Below are 20957 nucleotides of genomic sequence, written 5' to 3'. Positions count from 1 at the left end.
TACTTTATTACCTCGTGTAGAGTATTTCTGTTCTAGTTTATAAATTTTAATAATTTTGTTATTTCTTTTTAACGGGTAATTTTTAGATTTTTTATTCAATTTGATAAATTTATGCAAATAATATTGAAAGTTGAGGTTATGCTGTTTGTCTTTATTGCCATGTGGCAATCTACAAAATGGTTCTGGATTAACTTTTTTTCAAGTGATTTCCTCATTGATAAAAGCTGTGGAAAATTGCTTTTAGAATTTGTAAAATACCGTATTGTTTTTAAGTTGTGAAGTTTATAATGTACCTTATTGCTTGAATAAGTAGTCTTTCTTTCCTTTATGTTGGGTATAATATGTTTTGATAAATTAAAATTTCATTCTTTTACTTTTAGTTCCATATTGCGTTCTCAGGTAGATATATAATAGAATTACCCTCTATTATTCAATCATGACTTGTAAAAATAGGTTATGTCCTGTCTACTTAGCCGGTATTTACTTCGTTCCTGTTTCGAGATCCAAATAATTAGTTTCAAGCTAGTCTGCCATCCTTTCTTTATAATTATTTTATTTTTATATAAATGCTGAATTTTTAATTATTCTAGTAGATATATTTAATAAGTATTGAGCTTCGGTTTTATTTTTTGTTTAAACTTTTGTTTGTTAATATTGTCTTATTAGCTCTACTGTTACAAGCATTTTATCGTTGTTCTAAAAAATCTAAAGGTCAACTATTTGCCACGTGTTCTACATCATGCAATATTGTGACACCCTCGTTGAATATATAAACTGTGAATATTAGTATTCCTATGTTAATTGCTAAAAATGTTTAATGTTTTAAAGTTTGAGCTCAGAATAATTTATTCTTTAGGTCTAATTTATTTTTACTCACAGGATTTTTTACTTTTAAAAGGTTTTAATGAGTAGGCTACAAAAGTAGCTATGTTCTTTTAATTACAGAATTAATTAGTAACTTAACAAAAACTCCACAAGAACGATAGTTTCTTCTATTTGCAAATCCCAAATTAAATATCTCTAATTGTTCATTGAACACGTGGCTTTTGAAACGCGTGTGTCTGAATGTAACTGTTCACATCTCTAGTGCAGGCTCCTTCATATTAAGAACGTGTATATATTTTTGGAAGCACGTGCTCTTTTCATCTGCAGACGCTCTGCCTCTATATGAGTCGAGTCACGTGGCTAGCCATGCGGGAACAGCCCTGCATTCATTCTTATTGCTCAAGTCCTTTCCTTATTAAAAGTTGCTTTCATTTGAGTGAATAGTTGTCTAATATGAATCAATCTTACCCAATCCAATGTGTAGGTCCGGCTTCATTAATTCCATAGTGTTTTTTTGATCTTTTATTTGAGAAGTATTGAAAGTTTGATTAAATCTGTTTATTGAATTTATAAACAATTATTTTCCAACTAGATGAAAGAACTCATCTGCAATTTATTGAACACGTGGCTTTTGAAACGTGTGTGTCGGAATGTAACTGTTCACATCTCTAGTGTAGGCTTAAGAATGTGTGTAAATATTTTTGGAAGCACAAGATTTAACAATTATTTGATAAATCTATTTAAAAACGAATTTTTAAATTAATTATTTATTACCTATTTGATTTGCAAATTATTTAACACGTGGCTTTTGAAACGCTCAAAATTTGAATCCTCAATATTCCCCTCTCATTTGTCCTAGGCTAATGATAGGTTTAAAATTTAAAGTTTAAACAATTTTTATTATTCAACCTTATATTAAACACTTCAAAATGGGGGATGAGTTTTGAAAATGGGATGAAACGACTCATCAATGCCGGAACTAGTAAAATATTAGGGTTCCACAGACCCCCCCCCACGACTCCTTGAGTTACACTTTCGTGAGTAGGGTTCATTGACCTTGTCCGACCTTGGTGGTCTCAAGAATTTCTCCGTGAACAAGTCCAGTTAAATCAATGAAATGTCTCCGGCATAACTTGACAGACTGTGACTTCCGTTTAGCTGCACTGTCTCCTTGCTGTTTCAATCGAAAACTTGTTTTATGTTCAAGCTTCGACTGCGGTTGTTCCATTTTTCTAGTTTGCTGAAGTAAAACTGGTTGACATGTGTATTAGAATTCTTGTGTTGAATCTCGACAGTGACTAAATTGGATATTATTTTAGAACAGTTTATTTGTGAATTGAACTTTGAATAGTTTGGTTGGAATGAAAGTTTAGTATTCGTACAGCCGGTCACGTATTCAAGAATCTAACTTATCTTTAAGTATTTGTCTGAATTGGAAAGGTTTATTCAAGATTTAAATGATTGGCGATGATGCAATTTGTTGTTTGGTGTTAGGTTCTTTCCTCAGTCAGATTATCTTTTGATATTCCTCTGATATTCAGCCTCTTTGCAAAGTTATATTTGAATATTCCTTGAATACTATTTAATACTGAATACTCTATTGAATAATAATTTTTTAATAAGCGTAGCTTTGCTTATTCAAGTTATATTTTAATATTCCTTAAATACTCATGATCTTATTTTAATAAGCACTCTGCACACGGTTATCAGTAGCGTCCACCAGCTGCTATGGGATCGCGGAATTGGAAATGTCCTACACCGAAATGTACACGTCAATATTTCAGATCCGCTTTCCCATAGCAGCTGGTGGACGCTACTAATGTCTCTATGTACAGCTTGCGTCATTGTAGTTGGATTAGTCATTTCTTATTTATTTTTATCACTGATAATTGTGTTTGATGATTTAACAATGAAATTTGTTACGCCCCTTGAACGATTGCGTCTATTATTTCATAATATTGTGAAACGTGGTGTAAGACGAGCGCATACATCAATATCCAACTAAAGATTCTCGAGTCATGATACTTCAGTAGCTGTTTTTATTTTCTGGAACTTTTCCTCAACTTCTCAATTTTTTTTCGGAAATTTGAAAAGTAGAATTGATTTATTTTTCTGTCCTTCAATTATAATAAATCGAATAGTTAAGAATTTCCAATTAAGTTGTTCAACCCGTTTGACTTATTTTGTAGTTAATTGTCCTTTAGGAAATCTGGGAATACTTTTGTCGAAATAATCACTGGAAATTATCATTCTTGGCACATTCAATAGTTTGATGACGTTATAATAGAAAGAAATGGTGTTTAATTTCAGCAGTGCTTATTGTCAAATCATTTTTGATGACCTTATTGTCAAATCATTTTTGATGACAAGTCTAAAATTGCAGGTGTTTTTGCAAGTAGCCACATTTTAATTCAATCATTTTAGTCGAATTGTCTAAATTTAAGTAGGTCACTTGTTATTATCGGTGAGGTTTATGTAGATTGCAATTGGAATAATTTGGCTGTGGACTGATCGTAATTATTTTCGGCAGGGTGTTGAGTTAGTAGGCTATAGTATTTTTCTGAATAGTTTGAAAATAATTTTTGAAAAATTACCGAATGTTGATTAATTTATAAAATGTTATAAAATGTCTTGATAAAAACTTGAAAATTATCTGATCTGGACTTGTATTGCGCGAAAGTCTAATTAATTCCTTATTCAATTCCTCTTGACAAGGTTCCTGGAATAGTTTGTGGATTCTTCATTTATTGGTATTCAGAAAAAAATCCCAGACAGAATATTTCAAGAAAGTTCTATTGTTTTTAATTTTTTTACATTACCCACACTTTGCTATCCTGATTTAATGGTGAATTTGAAATGATTGGATCTTTGACAGTAAATTCTGTGTATTGTTGGTTTTATTTTTGTAAACTTGAAAAGTGATCCCACTGGAAGCCTTACAGCCGTGGTTATAATTTATTTGGAGGTCAGACGTCCTCCCAGAATTCTTTCATGGAATAGTAGTTTTTCTTGAGTAAATGGGTCTTCTAGGATCTTCTAAAGCTCACAGGATCTCTGCATCTCCGTATCTCCAAGGGAAGCTGATGAGAACCAATGATAATGAGAAGCCATTTAGAAGCTAATGGCTTCTCATTATCATGAGTTCTCATTGGCTTTCCTTGGATGGTTGACTCAGCTAACAACTTTTAACAGCTGGTTGACTAGATATTACTGCTATGCATAGTAGCGTCTTGATGCTGTGGAAGGAGTAAATCGGTCTAAGGATTTAGACTCGGAATTGCTAATGTCTGGAACTCTAATGTATTTTTCGTATTCACATTGCAAACGTCAAATACAAAACAGTAATCGTGAGGATATATATTTGGATATCAGGTACTTTTTCACAATAATTGCAAGATGTTTATCATACCCAGTTGTTCCAACTCACTGCCGGCGCCCCAGCTGTTCTTGCCGGTAGCGCAATATTGTAATATTGTGAATATTTATTTTATAAATTTTTATGATAATTAAATAAATTTAAATGTGATTCTTATCATTATTCCCACAACCTCTGTATGTTCGTTGTTTGACCGATTGTTTTTGTTTGGCTGTAGGCTGATTGCGCCGTGTTGATTGTTGCCGCTGGTACGGGAGAGTTCGAGGCCGGAATCTCGAAGAACGGCCAGACCCGTGAGCACGCCCTGCTCGCCTTCACACTGGGAGTCAAGCAGCTCATCGTCGGAGTCAACAAGATGGACTCCACCGAACCACCCTACAGCGAGGTAAGCATGGCTTATACCTCTAGGTAGGTAGGGCTATAACCTCTAATACAAGGCACCGGCCTACGATATTGCAACGTCGCAGTGTAGGCCTAGAATCTAATACATGATTGGTGAAAAAGATTTAAAAAAATACCAGCTGATCTTTTTCACCATCATGTGTTAGATTCTAGGCCTACGCTGCGACGTTGCAATATCGTAGGCCGCGGCCTTTTATTAGAGGTGGCTATGGCAATACTCTATAATATCCTATTGACCTTTCTCTCCAATAGATCATGAGGTTGAACCCCCAAGCTAGGAGATCACGAGCCGCTACTGGGTGGGGCCATATACTCATAGGAGGGATATGCGGAGCAGAGTAATGGAGGGAGATCAGCGATTAATAGAGTCATGGGTAGAAGCGCAGTTGCCAATTTGTCGATTAGACTCTCTGCTTTCAGAGAGGAACTTCGTATGCGATGCGTATCATGAGCACTTGAACACTCACTAGAGATTAGAGAACGCTGGCCGCTTCAGAACGGCAACATCGCTGCCGCTGTATCCTTACCTTTCTCTGCTGCGCATATCCCTCCAAGTCAAAAGTACATTTTGTATGAACTTGAGTCCACACGCTAGCCAAGCTGTGCTAAGATTGATCTTTCTATCCTCACTGCAATGTGACTATTAGTGGGTGCTCGGCTGGTCACTATGGCTGGTCTGCACTCGACAAGAAACTGATCGATGGCAAGCGAAGGTCAGTGTAGGCGTGCGCTGGCAAAGCAGACATCCATACTCGCGCTCGTCGTCGTTTGTACGCATTGGGCGAGAGTGTGGATGCGGCTTTGCAATACTTGGAAATTACAAGTTATCCAATACTGGTGTCCAATACTTGGACAAATTATCCTTCAGTAAAGGCAAGCGCTGGCAAAGCAGCCATTCACACTGCGCTCGTCGTCGTTTGGACGTATTGGGCGAGAGTGTGGATGCGGCATAGAAATGACAATCAAGACTCCCGACAAAATATCAGTGTTGTCAAATTGTGCGAAAAGCTACCTTCTAATGCAAGGATATATGGCTGGCTTTATTCAATTCAACAACACAGTAGGTGGAGGGATGTCTCATTGATTATATTCTGCAATTTAAGAGTTGAAATTGACTTATTGTCAATTTTTGTTTATTATACCTAGTTGTTCTAAACTTACATTGAACCAGGTTACATGATTCAAGCAGCTATGTACTTGAAATTAAGTTGAAAATTTGACTTCTCATATTTAACAGCTTAATTAGGTTTTATTAAACTATGTGGTTGAAAATTTGACTAATCAAATTTTATTCAACTGAATAGGTTTTAAGAAACCGATGTAGTTTGAAATTTACTTAAATTTGACTAATTTGAAAAGGAAAGCTGAAGTACAGCAATTCAAGATTGAGCATGAGAATTTTGACCATTTTTTTTTTAAATTTTTGTTTTTGTTTTTCAGAACCGTTTCGAGGAAATCAAGAAGGAAGTGTCGAGCTACATCAAGAAGATCGGTTACAACCCAGCGACTGTGGCGTTTGTGCCGATCTCTGGCTGGCACGGAGACAACATGTTGGAGACCTCCGACAAGATGCCCTGGTTCAAGGGATGGAACATTGAGCGCAAGGAAGGCAAGGCTGAGGGCAAGTGCCTGATTGAGGCCCTTGACGCCATCCTCCCGCCCAGCCGACCCACTGAGAAGCCCCTCAGGCTCCCACTCCAGGTATGGTGTCTAATCGATTGCAAGCGGGGTCCATGTTATAATGGTAGTTGAGAAAGATAGACTGCCATTATAACGTGGACCTCACTATAGTTTTGTGTAGCTAGACTCCGTTGCCAATCGTTATCGATAGCGAGAGGTCCATGTTATAATGGTAGTTGAGGAAGACAGATTGCCATTATTTTCCATTTATTTATACATTGATACAATATAATTCTCAACTATGAATGAAGGATAGGCTAAAGCCCAAAACTATTCCTTTCCCAAATTTAGATAGAGATTGTCCAAAAATGGTTATGTTTACACCTCATTAATATGTCTACACATTATAACGTGGGCCTCACTAAAAACTTGTGTAGCTAGACCTTTGCTGATTGTGCTAGTGTTAGTTGCGTTTATTTGAACGACGACCGAAAACAGATATCATTGATTCTTGTAGAGTTGAGAACCAGTTTTATTTTACTCTGTTTTCGGCCGCAGAAACGTAAATGTTCCTTCATAACTTGACTTAGAGAACGGTGCTGTTTTCATTCTTAACCGATTGTCGCCGACACTCAGGAAAATGTTCCTTCATAACCTGACTTACAGAACGGTGCTGTTTTCACATTTAACGATCGATCATCGGCCGACACTCAGGAAAATGTTCCTTCATTCGCCTACCTGACTTAGAGAAGAGAACGGTGTCGGCTAACATTCGGAATTGTCCTCTGATTAGCTATCCGAGGACAATGTCCTCTTGAAAAGTTCAGAATATTTTTATTGAAAAATGTTCTGAGTGTCGGCCGACAAATCACTGGTATTCACAATCCTTTATTGAAAGTAAGTTACAATAATACAATGTGAGCATCAGTGTGACATTCTAGTGTGGAATCTTTCCGAAATGATGATACTTTTATGCCATGATCACAATGTGAACAGTGAATGTCAAATCTGATTTAATGAGCCTGATTGGAAAGATATTTAATAATGGAATATCTTTTTTTTCGACCTGTTCAACTTACCAACTTGTATCGAGATTTTAATATTCAACTTACCAACTTGTATCGAGATATCAATAGCCATATATCTCATGTATACTCTAAAACATGGATTCATACTCTACTATACTCATTCATAGTTTAAATCATAGCTGAGCGACGAAGGTAGCTTCAAACTTGTAAGTTTTGGATGTAATGCATGTATTTAAATGGGTCAAAACATACTACTTCATGTGCGCCACCATTTAAATACATGCATCACATTCAACACTCAAGCTACCTTCGCCGCTCCACGCAGACCGCTACCTTCGCAGCGGAGTATCATTATCCGTTATTTTTATGTGGATTTCTTTGTACATCTTTTCAATTCGTGGTTGTGCTTTGTTGTAGGACGTGTACAAAATTGGAGGTATCGGAACGGTGCCCGTTGGTCGTGTGGAGACTGGTGTGCTGAAGACCGGTATGGTGGTGACATTCGCCCCCGCCAACCTGACCACTGAAGTGAAGTCGGTGGAGATGCACCACGAGGCCCTCGTGGAGGCCGTGCCCGGTGACAACGTGGGCTTCAACGTGAAGAACGTCTCCGTCAAGGAGTTGCGTCGTGGCTACGTGGCTGGCGACTCCAAGTCAAACCCGCCCAAGGCTGCCGCTGATTTCACCGCACAGGTATGTTGACACCCTAGGCACCTAGTGATCAAGTTGCGTTGTGGGCCTACTCACACTGGGCTGCAACACTTGTCATTTAGTTGCTGCAACAATGTTGAAGAGGATTAGTTGATTTGCGAGAAAGGACGCAGGCACACGTTTTGCTGCAAAAAATCTATTTATCCAATTCATATGAACGATTTACAAACTTGATTCTGTGCGTTGGCTGATAAAGGCTAGTTTTAAATGAAAAAGTTATTGCCAATTTGTTATCAATCTTTCCAAAATGATGACACTTTTCTTGCTTGATCATTAAAAATGAACAGTGATTGCAAAATCTGATTTAATGAGCCTGATTGGAAAGATATTGCTATATTTATATTGTAAGCAACAGATTTTCAGATCATTTATGTTAATTGAGAAATTCCAGTATAAAGTTACATATTGTTGGAGTAATTCTACTCCAAACAGATTCTGTGTTGGTAGTTGAGAACTTTTTTTTCTTTATTCATGTTGAAGAGAATTATTTGATCTGACTTTCAGGCTTATATATATTATAACAGCGGCTGAATGTAATATTGTATGAAGTTTAATATTCTTCGCAAACATTAGACTTGGACTAGGCTCGAACAGGAGATCTCATTTTTAGAATCACGCACTGAGTCTCGAGAATTGACATTCTCGTTAGGAAATCGATAGGTCCTTCTGTGTTATTTAAATAAGTCCGTTCAAGGTCCTGTTTCTGGATAATTATTGAATCTAATGGACCATTAAATCTATAGGTTCGATGGTACATTCGATTTAATAAGTGTCTTAGAAACCGGGAAATATTAATTAGCATAAGCAATTATTGATTGATAAAATAATCAACCTCTGTAAATTGATAATAGTAATGGTTTTTTATTTATGTTTGATAATAATGTTCACTGTTTGTGTGTCGTAGGTTATCGTGCTGAACCACCCAGGTCAGATCGCTGCCGGCTACACGCCTGTGCTGGATTGCCACACAGCCCACATTGCGTGCAAGTTCGCCGAAATCAAGGAGAAGTGCGACCGTCGTTCGGGCAAGACGACCGAGGAGAACCCCAAGTCGATCAAGTCTGGTGACGCGGCCATCATCACTCTGGTGCCCAGCAAGCCCATGTGCGTCGAGTCCTTCCAGGAGTTCCCTCCGCTCGGACGTTTCGCCGTGCGTGACATGAGGCAGACTGTCGCTGTCGGTGTTATCAAGGTGTGTACTTAACTCGCGAATTTGATAGCATTAGAAGATGTTCTATGGCACAGGGTTCTGTTTCATAAAACTTAGAAGTCACGTAATACAGGAGAATCATCATTCCAATTACATGCTCAATATAGCCGATAAAATCAGCTGTTCCTGTATTACAGGACTTCCCTAAGTTTTTATGAAACAGGGGCCTGAGTACGCGTGCTTTGCCTATGTGACTTTGGAACGGCATATATGCCGTTTCAAATAGGCAAGGTATGGTTCGTGGGTTTAATATTTATGACTTAGCATAAAAATAAGGCTTCAGAGACTGAAGGATGGAGGAAGCTCCCTACAGACAGAGACTCTTCATGAATGAGAGAGTTGCAACGTATCACCAACAATGGAAAGAGCATGTTGAACGACTGTCAACTGATAGGCTGTGTTGTTGTCTTAAAAGGACGTAACTTCAAAAAGCTCCTTGTGTATCTTTTTGGATGCAACACGTTGGTTTTGAGAAGAAACAAAGAGCATCTGTTTTGCTTATGGAAAGATACTTTAATGCTCCTTGTGTATCTTTTTGGATGCAACCCGTTGCTTTTGAGAAGATTCAAAAGAGCATCTGTTTTACTTATGGAAAGATACAAAAGCTCCTTGTGTATCTTAGTGGGCCTCCGCCGATTGGATCCGGACTGTATAGGATAGGGCACTTTAGTTCCAAATTTCACTGTTATTTCCAAGGCCACATTGTTTTTTCTAGTTATCCACGTTCGATCGGCATAAATGCCAAATTCCTCAAGGGGAGTTCGTTGATCAAGTTTACTTGAAGTAGAGTTTTATGTGAAGTGAATGTATTATGCAAAAGTTTGGTTCAAGGTTTAATTTTTAAAATGTATTTTGCAAACTAGAAGTCAAGTTTATAGGTACAGAAACTTGAATCCCCTATTATAGAAGGATATAGCATTCTTTGTGTTTTGTAGCTGTTGAATATGTTTGACATGTTTTCAGTAAATTCAGTTTTATAATTGATAGTTTTCCAAGATTTTTCTTCAAGAACTTCGCTTAGTAATTCAAAACATAATTCCTTCTCAATTAATTAATCTTCATTGCTTCGACTCTGCTTTGTAATTTAAAGTTTCTAAAAACTAATGTCAAATGGAGTTGTTTTATATACGATTTTCAAGAGTTGTTTAATGTGGTTAGTTTATGTGATTGAATATTTTGACATTAATCAAACATATTTATGATTTATGCGATTGAGTGATTGAATATTTTGTTGTTGTTAATTGCAGAGCGTGACACAGAAGGACCTCTCGTCTGGTAAAGTGACGAAGGCCGCCGAGAAGGCCCAAAAGAAGAAATAACTAGCTGTGAGAAGCTCGCAATGCTTCCCTGCACGCTGCCTTCTCAATGTTCCCGAGCAACCTTCGTTTCACCGTAAAGAGTTCAGAAGGAAAGGCTAGCCCACTCTTTATTTCTATTATTTAACACATTGGAAATCCAACCCCCACCTATCAGCCATTCAACTCACCTCCCTCAGCGGTGGTGTGCAGTGCACTCAGCAGATTTTATTATTATCAACTTTGAAAGTATCGCATGTATCGTCGTGTTTTACATAACGCACGGGTTATGTATGTATAGAGACTGTATCTTATGTAGTCGGGGAGACTGAAATAATATTTTTTCTTTTGTTTCGTTTAGGTTTTTTTCTATTATTAACATTGCAGAGAGATATCTTACCCTCTTTTTATTCGATTGGATGATTACAGTTTTATATAAAGATGACCCCTGCATATGTTATTCATGTAATTTTAGTCGTCGCAATTAAGTTGTGTAATAATTACTACTACTATTATTAATATTATTGTATAACTTTATAAAAGAGAAAGGCGGCTGTTGTAGGATTGCTTTTTTACGTTGTTAATGTGATGAAATAATAAATTAAAGAGCAAAAACACACGAGACGGGGTTTTTATTCATTTGTTTTTTGTTCAGATTAATTTCAAGTTTGTTTACTTGTTAGACTGTAATACTACATGATCTAAAGGCTGTAATTAGGCTATAGTTTCTATCTTTGTTCTTAACTGATGCATTGAAAGGCTGGTACGAAGGGCCGAATTAAAAAACTTGTGAAAATGAAATTGGTTTTGATTTCGTCTGCAAGGTAACTTGAAATAGATTGTAGCTTGCAGAGAGGAAAGCAGTCTGCGCCGGGCGTTTCAATTCCGTGTTCCCGCAGCAGCTAGTGTAAGCTACTATTGTCCCCATGTGTGCAGGCTGTGTATATGAGAGATTGCTGTCTTCTTGGGTCCTTGAGACAGTTTTAATAGAAATTTATTAAATTTGTCCTGTAATGTAAAAACAGCTGATGCAAACTGTTTATGCAGTATTTTATTGTAATTTATTTCACTCTTCTTTGTAGTGAGTGTTCATGTTGCAGTCAGCCCTTTCTGTATTACAAAACCTATAAATTTCTATTCAAATAGGTCTTGGTGGAATAAGATTGAAAAATTGTTCCTTGAGAATAAGGCCCGCCACAAAGTAGACCCACGTTAATCCACGAAAAGCAATCCACGTCGTGGGATGTTTTGTAAGTCATTGCTAAAGAATTATCCATAATCAATCAGCTGACGATTGGATTATTCATTGCATGTATTACACAGATGTCTGGAGAAGCCTAGCAATGGTTTACAAAAACCATCCCACGGCGTGGGTTGCTTTTCGTGGATTAACGAGGGTCTACTTTGGGGCGGGCCTTAGACTAGGCTTGATTCAGTCAGTAGGCCTAAGTTTTCAGTCGCGTTTATATTAATTAGACCAGTATTGAATCAGGACCCTGATGCAATGTAGTACCGGCCTTGTAGTGTGAAGTCTCAGAGTGAGACAAAACTGTTCTATCAAAAATTTGCAGCCTACAAACAGGAACAATATTAGCTCGGAACACGGGTTTGGAAATGTAATGAACATTTCCATGTGTTCCCCGAAGGCCAATATTGTCCACTTTTGCAGGCTGCTTTATCATGATGTGTTGCTGGAAACAGGGCATATTTTTCGACAATTTAATCTTAGGATTTACTCATAAACAGTAGATTCTTAACTTGAAGGCCCGGTTGCACAACAGCCAGTTAGATTTTATCCGTGATTAATTTCACGAGAACCAATCAGAGAAGGCGTTTTTGAAAAGACGGCTTCTCTGATTGGTTCTCGTGGAATTAATCACGGTTAAAATTTAACCTGCACTAAGGGCCGTTTGCTCAATGACAGTTTAAACAAAATTTCATTTTAATCTGGATTAAATCCGTGTCAAGTCTTGTTTGTTATAATGTGTTACATTTTGAGTTTAAGCCACCAGCTGATTGAATTCAGTTTAAGCTTTCACTGTGCTAACGGGCCTAAGACCAACAGACGGAGAAATTTGAACGTCTGCATGTAGATGTGAGCTGACAATTCGCAGACACACGAACGTGTGTTGCAATATCCAAACGATGGCTGTTTTCTACACTTACCGATTCCCACACGACAGGCTTAGAAGCTCTCTGATTGGCTGTTACGTCAACCTAATCAGCCAATCGGAGAGCTTCTTGTCGTGACGTCCCGGAATCTGTGTGAAAACGGCCATCTGTGGAGGGGTTTTCCTCATTCATGTGATTACACTTTGAAGAACATATTCTTGATATAGTAACTGTACCTGATTCCTGTTTGCGATAGCCTTGGACTAAATTCACACAGTAGTTCTCTGATGCTCTGACTTTTCTCAACTCCTGTATGAACATATGGGCCAATGCATACAAGTGGAGAGGCTCAGTCAGCGCCGCACCTGTCTCCTGTTCATTCGTAAGTGCGATATCTCTATAAAGAGCATGTATATCAACTTTTCGTTTTATTTTTGTTATGTTGTGTATCAAGTAGAGATGATGCTGTATCGTATTGTGTTGATACTAAAAATAGAAATAAAAATTAAAATCACAGTAACCCTTTTTGAATTATTTAATCACAACATGTTTCGGAGATTGATGCCATTTTCGAAACATGTTGTGATTGAATAATAATTCAAAAAGGGTACTGAGATTTTTATTTCTCTTTCTATTTTTATTACAAGTAGCCCTATACAGAAAAGAGATAAATAAGATGGCATATGTGTTGATACTGTATCATTTATGGTGATACAATAGAGAAAAGATAGCACATTTTCCAGACAATGAATGCTCAAAAAAGGTATATAGTGTGGTCCACGTTATAATGACAGTATTTGATCAACTTCGGTTTTGCTATCCTAGTCTATCATTCGACAAAGCCGGTGGTACTATCCTTTTCTAGGTCCACAACGATGACAATTATGTTTTTGACGGTGTAGAAATATAATTAATGCAGAGAATTGGCATCGCTATTCTTCTATCATTATCCAATGCCATTATAACGTGGACCACACTATAGAAGGAAAAGTTTTGACTGTAGTTCTGTTTAGGGTAGTTAGGATTGTTTATCCTGAATCGTCCTATAATATTTCAAAACCCACGGTATGTAATGACTCGAATAACGGGAAGTTTGAGAAGAAAATAAAGTCCTGTGAATTTTATTATTGTACGATGCTGTTGAATGTTTGATACCATACAGTATCATTCCAGTAAAAAATATCGAGTGTCCTGTCAGGCATCCGAGTTTTCAGATAGCAACTGATGAATATCTGGGCCTCTGACATGACCTAACGACTGCTTCTTAGGCAACCGGGACCGACGGCAACGTGTCCATCCGAAACATGAAACTGTATCATAGTAATATTATGATACTGCATCCTACTGGATTTTTGGAAACCAACAGGAACTGCTAAGATAGTGCATAGCTATATCTATATACCATTCTTGCAGGAACTGTACCTATAAATTTTATTAATATGAATAACTTTGATATGAAGTTGTGATAATGTAGATAGAGGTAGCCAATTGATTTTATTCATAATTATTATTAATTTAATTTTTGTTCAAGCTCCGGTTGCATTAAAAACCGGTTAAATTTTTTTAATCGTGATTAATTTCACTAGAACCAATCAGAGAAGACTTTTAAAAATACGGGTTCTCGTGGGATTAATCACGTTTAAAATGTAACCGGCTTTGGTTTGGTACAACCATAGATGAAGGATAAGTAAGTATATAAGTATAACAATAAATCATATAATATTTTTACTGTTAATAACATGCTGAATTGTGTTGTGTAGTGCAGTGGATGATGTGATCTGAATGGGAAATTTGAAATGACGCAGGAAAGTTCCAAATGAAAGCCTGAATTTACTAATCAAAAAACATCATTGAAGGTAGGATCATTATACAAATTTATTTTCTTTACTTTTTCCTTACTATAGTCAATTTCTTTATTTACTACTAGCAGGTAACCCGTGCTCCGCAAAGGCTGATTAAAAACTTGACAAACTGAAAGTTTGACCTACTATACTTGAATAATTTAAAATAGGCCTATAACAATAATTCTCTGTAAATTGAGAATTTATATATGCAAAATATCAAGTTAACCAGCTTCAGTAGTTTAGACGTGATGATGCGTCATTCGTGAATTTCCTATCTCGTTCTTGTAGGCCATTAGCAAATTCTTTCCTATGTTTTGCTCTTTATCTTATTGGGCTGAAGTGCCGTGTATTACAAATTTAAACTGCAGCTCATTTTATGTACTAGTGATATTCTAGTGTTAAAATCTGATGTTATTCTGAGATTGTATTTTTTCTGTAGAAAGAATTTCACATGCCGATCTACAAGGCGTTCTTTCAGTTGAATAGGATAATATTGATTCTGTATCATGCTCATGCAATCATGACCTTTGTAGGCTTTCAGCAATTTATTCTGTTATCTGATTTTTCATTAGACTAATTACTATCCAATTGGGGTTTTGCTCTATTTTACGTATACAAAGTAGGTACTTTATACCTTTCAGGCTACTGTTAGAAAAAAGTTCCAGTTTTTTGCTGTCATGACCTTTGTAGGCTTTCAACAATTTATTCTGTATCTGATTTTTTATTAGACTAATTACTATCTAATTGAGGTTTTGCTCTATTTCTACGTATACAAAGTAGGTACTTTATAATACACCTTTTACTGGTAGTAACTAAAGAGAAGTTCCAGTTTTTTGTGAATAGGTTTGCTGTTGGGCTTTTCGTCTATAGTATTCAATACAGAATAAGTAACTTATTATTATATTTGGTCGTTGAATATTTTTTATTCCAGAACCAGTACTATGCTGGGGTAATTTATTCCTTGTTTGTTATCCATCTTGTTCACAATAATATTATTAAACTTACTATTGTATTTTTTTATATAACTTTTAAAGTGAAAAAAACACTCAAAATTATTTGGTGTGGCGACGACCGTTTCGTGCTGCAAATTCTCAAGCCAAACAGAAAACTGTGTCTCTAGTACAGTAGTAACTATTTATTTCTTGAAAATTTAGCAAAACCTTTAAGGAGGTATAGTTAGTATCCTTTCATGTCTTGATGTGTTTTTTTGAAAGTAAATAGCCTAGTGCCCTAGTGGTCATTCTCCCTAACTTGGGCTACACTTGTTAGCACAAGTAATAGGCCTGTATTATATTTTTTTAATCTGAGGAGCTGAGTACGGAGGCTGCCATACTTGAGAAAGTCCGTTTGCTATCTTCTTCATGATAGATGACCGTTGAAGTTTATGATAGATGAAGTTTTGCAAAATTCCTCTTATATGCAATTATTTCTTATTTCATGGCTACCGGTAATACTAATTCATTTTTACGATTTGAGAGCTCCCTTATAAATTTCAAAGCTTTATGAGCATATAGGCCCAAATCTTTAATTTAATTCTTGAAATTTAGAATGATTGTGTTGTTATCATGGGTAGGTGTGAGTGTATAGTGGGGGAAAGAGTGCTGTATTTGACGATGTCAACGTGATATTTCAGCTAATGTTAGTAAACCATTGATTCGCCTTTTTATTAGTTTCAACGATTTTTGAATTATGATTTGTTGTTGAATTCATAATAGTTCTGTTTGTGGCTCGATTATCAAATCATGGAAGGGGTAATAGGGGGATCATGTAACCATGAAACCAGTTGTTACTTTTGTCAACTCAATATTTCTGTCAATATTATTGATTTTTAAGCTTTCTTATCAATTTCAACGATTTTCAAGCTGTCTCTAAATACATGAATTTTCTTGCAATCATTCCCTCATCAGGATGTTGTGAGCGGGTATTGAGTCTAGTAGTAGTGTAGTTGTGGGGGGGGGGAATAGGCCCAGAGACGTGAATTTTTGTCAACTTAATCCAATATTGAGGTCAATGTTAATGAGTTTCACCAATTTGTTCACTTTTTTATGGGTTTTAACGGTTTTCAAGCATAGATCTGAGACCAAGTTTTTCAAAGTTCTGTAAGTTGCGTATTTTGACTACCAAATGCAAGGTCTGGACTCGAACCCGAAGCGGTTCGTATTTCTTCGGCTCCTTGCTACTGCAAAGCTATTCCCCTCCCACAATCAGCCACCTTCTTTGTCTACACTCTACACCTGTTCCTGTTGAAGTCGGTCGGTTGGTTCTAGAGTCGTGAATTTGTTCTAATTTTAATTAAATTACTCAATTATTTACTCGATTCAGTGCTAAAACGTGATTAATTACTGTTCAGTCTAATCTTTCGTTGCATTAGAATAATGTGATTAGTGGATGCGCCCAGACTTTGTTGAACATTTAAATCGGGTCTGCAGTTTCCATAAACTAGGACGAGGGCTGCCATATTGCTACTGTACTGTTCAGCCTTCTAAGGTGAGTTTGCAAAATTTTTATAAATGTTTTATTTGTTGCTTCAAGGTATATTGTAGTGTGCTATTCTAAATACATTATTGTTGGGGTTTATCAAAAATGTAAAACTCGATTTGTAAATTTTTCTCCAAGCATCAATGGTCAGTTCAGTGATGGTGGGGGAATGAAGACGTGTATTTTTTTTTGTCAACTCAGATATATATATATATTTTGGTTAATATTATTGTGATTTACCAATTTGTACTCTTTTTTATTAGAGTATTACTGCTTTTAAGCATTTATTGGAGGTTAAGTTCTTTGAATTTCTGACAAAATTGCGTATTTTCAACTTCGGGTCTCAAACCCGAAACTACCCGAAGTGATGTTCGTGCTTCTTCGGCTTTTGCTCAACTTGATCCCCTCCTATTTGTAACATTGCTAGTCACGTAGTCACTTCTTTGTCTGTACCTGTTGAAGTCGGTCGCTCCGTTTTAGTGTCGTGAATTTGTTCTAATTTTAATTAAATTACCCAATTATTTACTCGATTCAGTGTTAAAACGTGATTAATTACTGTTCAGTCTAACGTTTCGTGGTGTTTAAATGTTGTGATAAGTGGATTAGCTCAGACTTAATTGTTGAAAATTTAAATCGGATTTCCAGTTTCAATGAATTTGCTGAGAGCTGCCATCTTGCTACCTTACTGTATTCTAAGGTAATTTTATAAAAATTTCACACAGTGTTTCTAGGTATTTTGTAGTGTTATTCTAAATCCACTATTGTAGGGGGTTTATCAGAAATTTGAAATTCGATTTGTACATTTTTCTAACGAATTCATCAAGAATCAATGGGTTATTTCAGTAATGGTGGGGAATGAAGTTATGTATTTTTGTACAAATAATACAAATGAACTCAAATCAATATTTTATATTAATGTCAATGTGATTCACCAATTTGTTCTCTTTTTAACGGCTTCTGAGCATTGATTTGAGGAAGAGTTCTAGAAATTTCTGTCAATTGCGTATTTTCAATTCAAGGTTCGAACCCGAAACCACCCGAAGTGGTTCGTGCTTTTTCGGCTCTTGCACAACTTCCCCTCCCATTTGTAAGACTGTCAGATATCAGTCACTTTCCAATTTCTTTGTACCTGTTGAAGTCGGTCGCCTCCGTTTTAGTGTCGTGAATTCTTGATAATTTCATTTTAATTTACCATTTATTTACTCAATTCAGTAATGAAAAGTGATGAATTAATGACCATTCTAACTTTTGGTGGTTTTTAAATGATGCGATATGTGTATGTGCTCAGACTTTGTTGATAATTTTAATCTGGTTTCTACAAATTTGGTGTGGTCAGCCATCTTGCTATCCTTAAGGTGAGCTTGCAAAATTTGATCGTCTCATTTCAACATTTTCCAAAAATTCTGTGCATTTAATGCTGCAAAGCTATGTTGTATTGTGTCCCTAAATATTAATTATTAATGGTTTTTGTAAAAAATTGAAATTAATTTTGTAAATTTCTCTCAAAATTGCAATAAAGGATTCAAATTAGCCAGGTTAAATTCAATGATAGAAATTTTTCCGCTGATTGCAGATATAGTAGGGTTCAATTTTATACATTCTCGGGCGTTATACCTTTTATCCATGTTAATATTTATTAGTTATTTGCTGGTAGGACTTGAATTTGATGCATCATCTATTCCACTCTTCTAGGCTATAAAAAGTTTTATATTTCCAATGTTCCAATACATTTTATTTATGTCTTATCTATTGTCTAGAAGCAATGATGGATAATTTAATAGTCCCTTATACTTTCCTTGAATTTTGAAGAGCCAATTTATTATTCTTGCCTGTCTCACACCCACTCGCTCTTACACACACTCTCTCTCTCTTTCTCACCCCCCCATCATGTGCTTCCTTGCTGCCACTTCTCTTTTCTCCCCCCCCTCTCTTACTGTACTCTCTGATTCCCTCTCCATGTTCCCGCTTTCGTTCTCCCATTTCTCTTTCGCTCCCTCACTCACACTCCCTTTCATATTTTTTTCATCAGGATAGATTCTTGGATAAATAGAACAGAAATATTGTTGCTATGCTTGCAGCAACAATTTTATCAAGGAGTTTTTTGTTTTGGCGTTTATGAAACGCCATTGTTCATTACTCGAAATGATTAGTAGGCCTTTATTGAACTTGACTAGGTCTCGGTCTACCAATGCTATTATTGTATTATTATTATTATTATTATTATTATTATTAGTGGAAGTAAAAACTCAAATAAAATTGAATCATTCTTCTTCTCACCTTCAAATAAAATAAATCTCTCTATCAATCAATGGTCTTGATTGATATTCAATTTAATAATAAGCGGGTTATTGTAATGGGATAGCACTAAAGATACACACAATATTTCCACAACAAATTATTGAAACAATTTTGTTGAAAATATATATTGTACCACTGGTATGAAATCAAGTAGACACCATACCTACCAATGTTAATAATCATATCACAGCCCACAGATGGAAATAAATTGGAAAAAAAATAAATAAATTCGTATGGCTTTTGTTGGTGGGGAGTTCCCTTTCGGGAATGTTCCACCGCCTGAATATATAATTTAAGCCGTCAATGGGCCTTACGACTGTCATACTTCAGCCGGGACCGACAGTTTAACGTCGATAAATTGGAAGTTTCCTCCAGACGGCACTTTGCCATGGAGAAAAAATGCCTACGATAAAATGTTATAACTTATTTCTTTTGTAATGCAATTATTGTGAAATTGAATAAAGGCCAATTTATTATTATTATTAAATTGGAAGTTGTATTTGTTTAAATGCTAATTAATGAATAATAGTAGAAGGTATTATCACACCTTTTTACTTCAAATAAAAAATATCTCTATCAGTAGTATTTCATATTATTTCGGAATTTTTTGATGCATTAGTGTCACTCATACATCATGTAGAGTAATATCTAACACTCATCAATTTTAGTTAATCTAACTTAGTTTATAAGATTAGACAAGTGATCTCAGAGAACCGCAAACTTGAAGGGAAAAGGCGTGTTGTACTCATTCTGATTTACTGTTGATAATCTCAAAATATAACTGATGATATTCAGTTTAATACAGTTTATCTCCTGTGAATTAATGAGACAGCTCAGGGCAAATTCCTTGTGGTCTTCTATTATTACTTTTTTGAAAAATAATTTATTTGTAGCTGTTTTGAAATCATGGGTAGATTTGGTACATTTTGGCCTTATACCTTCTTAATATTATTGATGAAAAATCCGTGCTGTAGATTTGGTACATTTTGGCCTTATACCTTCTTAATATTATTGATGAAAAATCCGTGCTGATTGAGAGATTCATAAAGCATTAAATTATCATCTTCAATTTGATTTATAATTTCTCTATTTTATGCATTTACACATTACTGATTCAACAGTTTTATAGAGTATAAACTCTTCACTTTTGCAACAATATATTGTCAATATTGTAGAACCGTTCCATAATTGAATAAAAACACACATATGTTGTCAAATTCTACACAGTTTTATTCGGTACACGACTATGGTTCCGTGACTAGTCAACTTGAAAATGTGAACGGTGTGGTCACGAAACCAAAAAAACTGTGTAGAATTTGACAACATATGTGTGCTTTTATTCAATTATAGATTAATTAAAGGGTTTTGGAAGAAATGTTTCAAACAAAATTTTTGACTTATTAGATTTGTTTGGTTGGACAAGTTAGGAGGTAAATAATTTATTTTTACTGAAGAGGATATTTATATTATTTATTTTCCACATGATTGGCTAAACGCGGCAATAGATATCATGCAATTTGACAGGAATTTCCTTTTTGAATTAATTGCGCGTCGACGTATATTTAGGTTTTCTTGAATTTTGCGTTAATGGTGCTCTATATTTATAATTAAGGAAAGAACCGGTTTATAGCCGTAGGGATAGGAAAATTATGTTTGCCGCATCTTCACGTCTGAACTACTGGAGAGATCAACTTCGAACTTTGCATATTTTATTCATTCTTATTATTTTACAAAGGCGACTTTCTAGAAGTATTTTAA

General features: G+C 35.8%; 1 protein-coding gene across 1 annotated transcript; it reads left to right on the top strand.

Annotated features, from left to right (window-relative positions):
- Window positions 1-4397: 4397 nt before the first annotated feature.
- On the top strand, window positions 4398-11091 carry LOC111049708 (elongation factor 1-alpha 2). The gene is made up of 5 exons (XM_039439870.1): window positions 4398-4586; window positions 6044-6304; window positions 7669-7944; window positions 8867-9154; window positions 10420-11091. The coding sequence occupies exons 1-5, from the start codon at window positions 4557-4559 to the stop codon at window positions 10489-10491; spliced, it is 927 nt and encodes a 308-aa protein (XP_039295804.1). The 5' UTR covers window positions 4398-4556; the 3' UTR covers window positions 10492-11091.
- Window positions 11092-20957: the final 9866 nt, after the last annotated feature.

This window comes from Nilaparvata lugens, chromosome 13, assembly GCF_014356525.2.
Source record: "Nilaparvata lugens isolate BPH chromosome 13, ASM1435652v1, whole genome shotgun sequence".
Lineage (NCBI taxonomy): Eukaryota > Metazoa > Arthropoda > Insecta > Hemiptera > Delphacidae > Nilaparvata > Nilaparvata lugens.
Note: the sequence above shows the minus strand (reverse complement) of the source record. Positions and strands in the feature narration are given on the sequence as shown.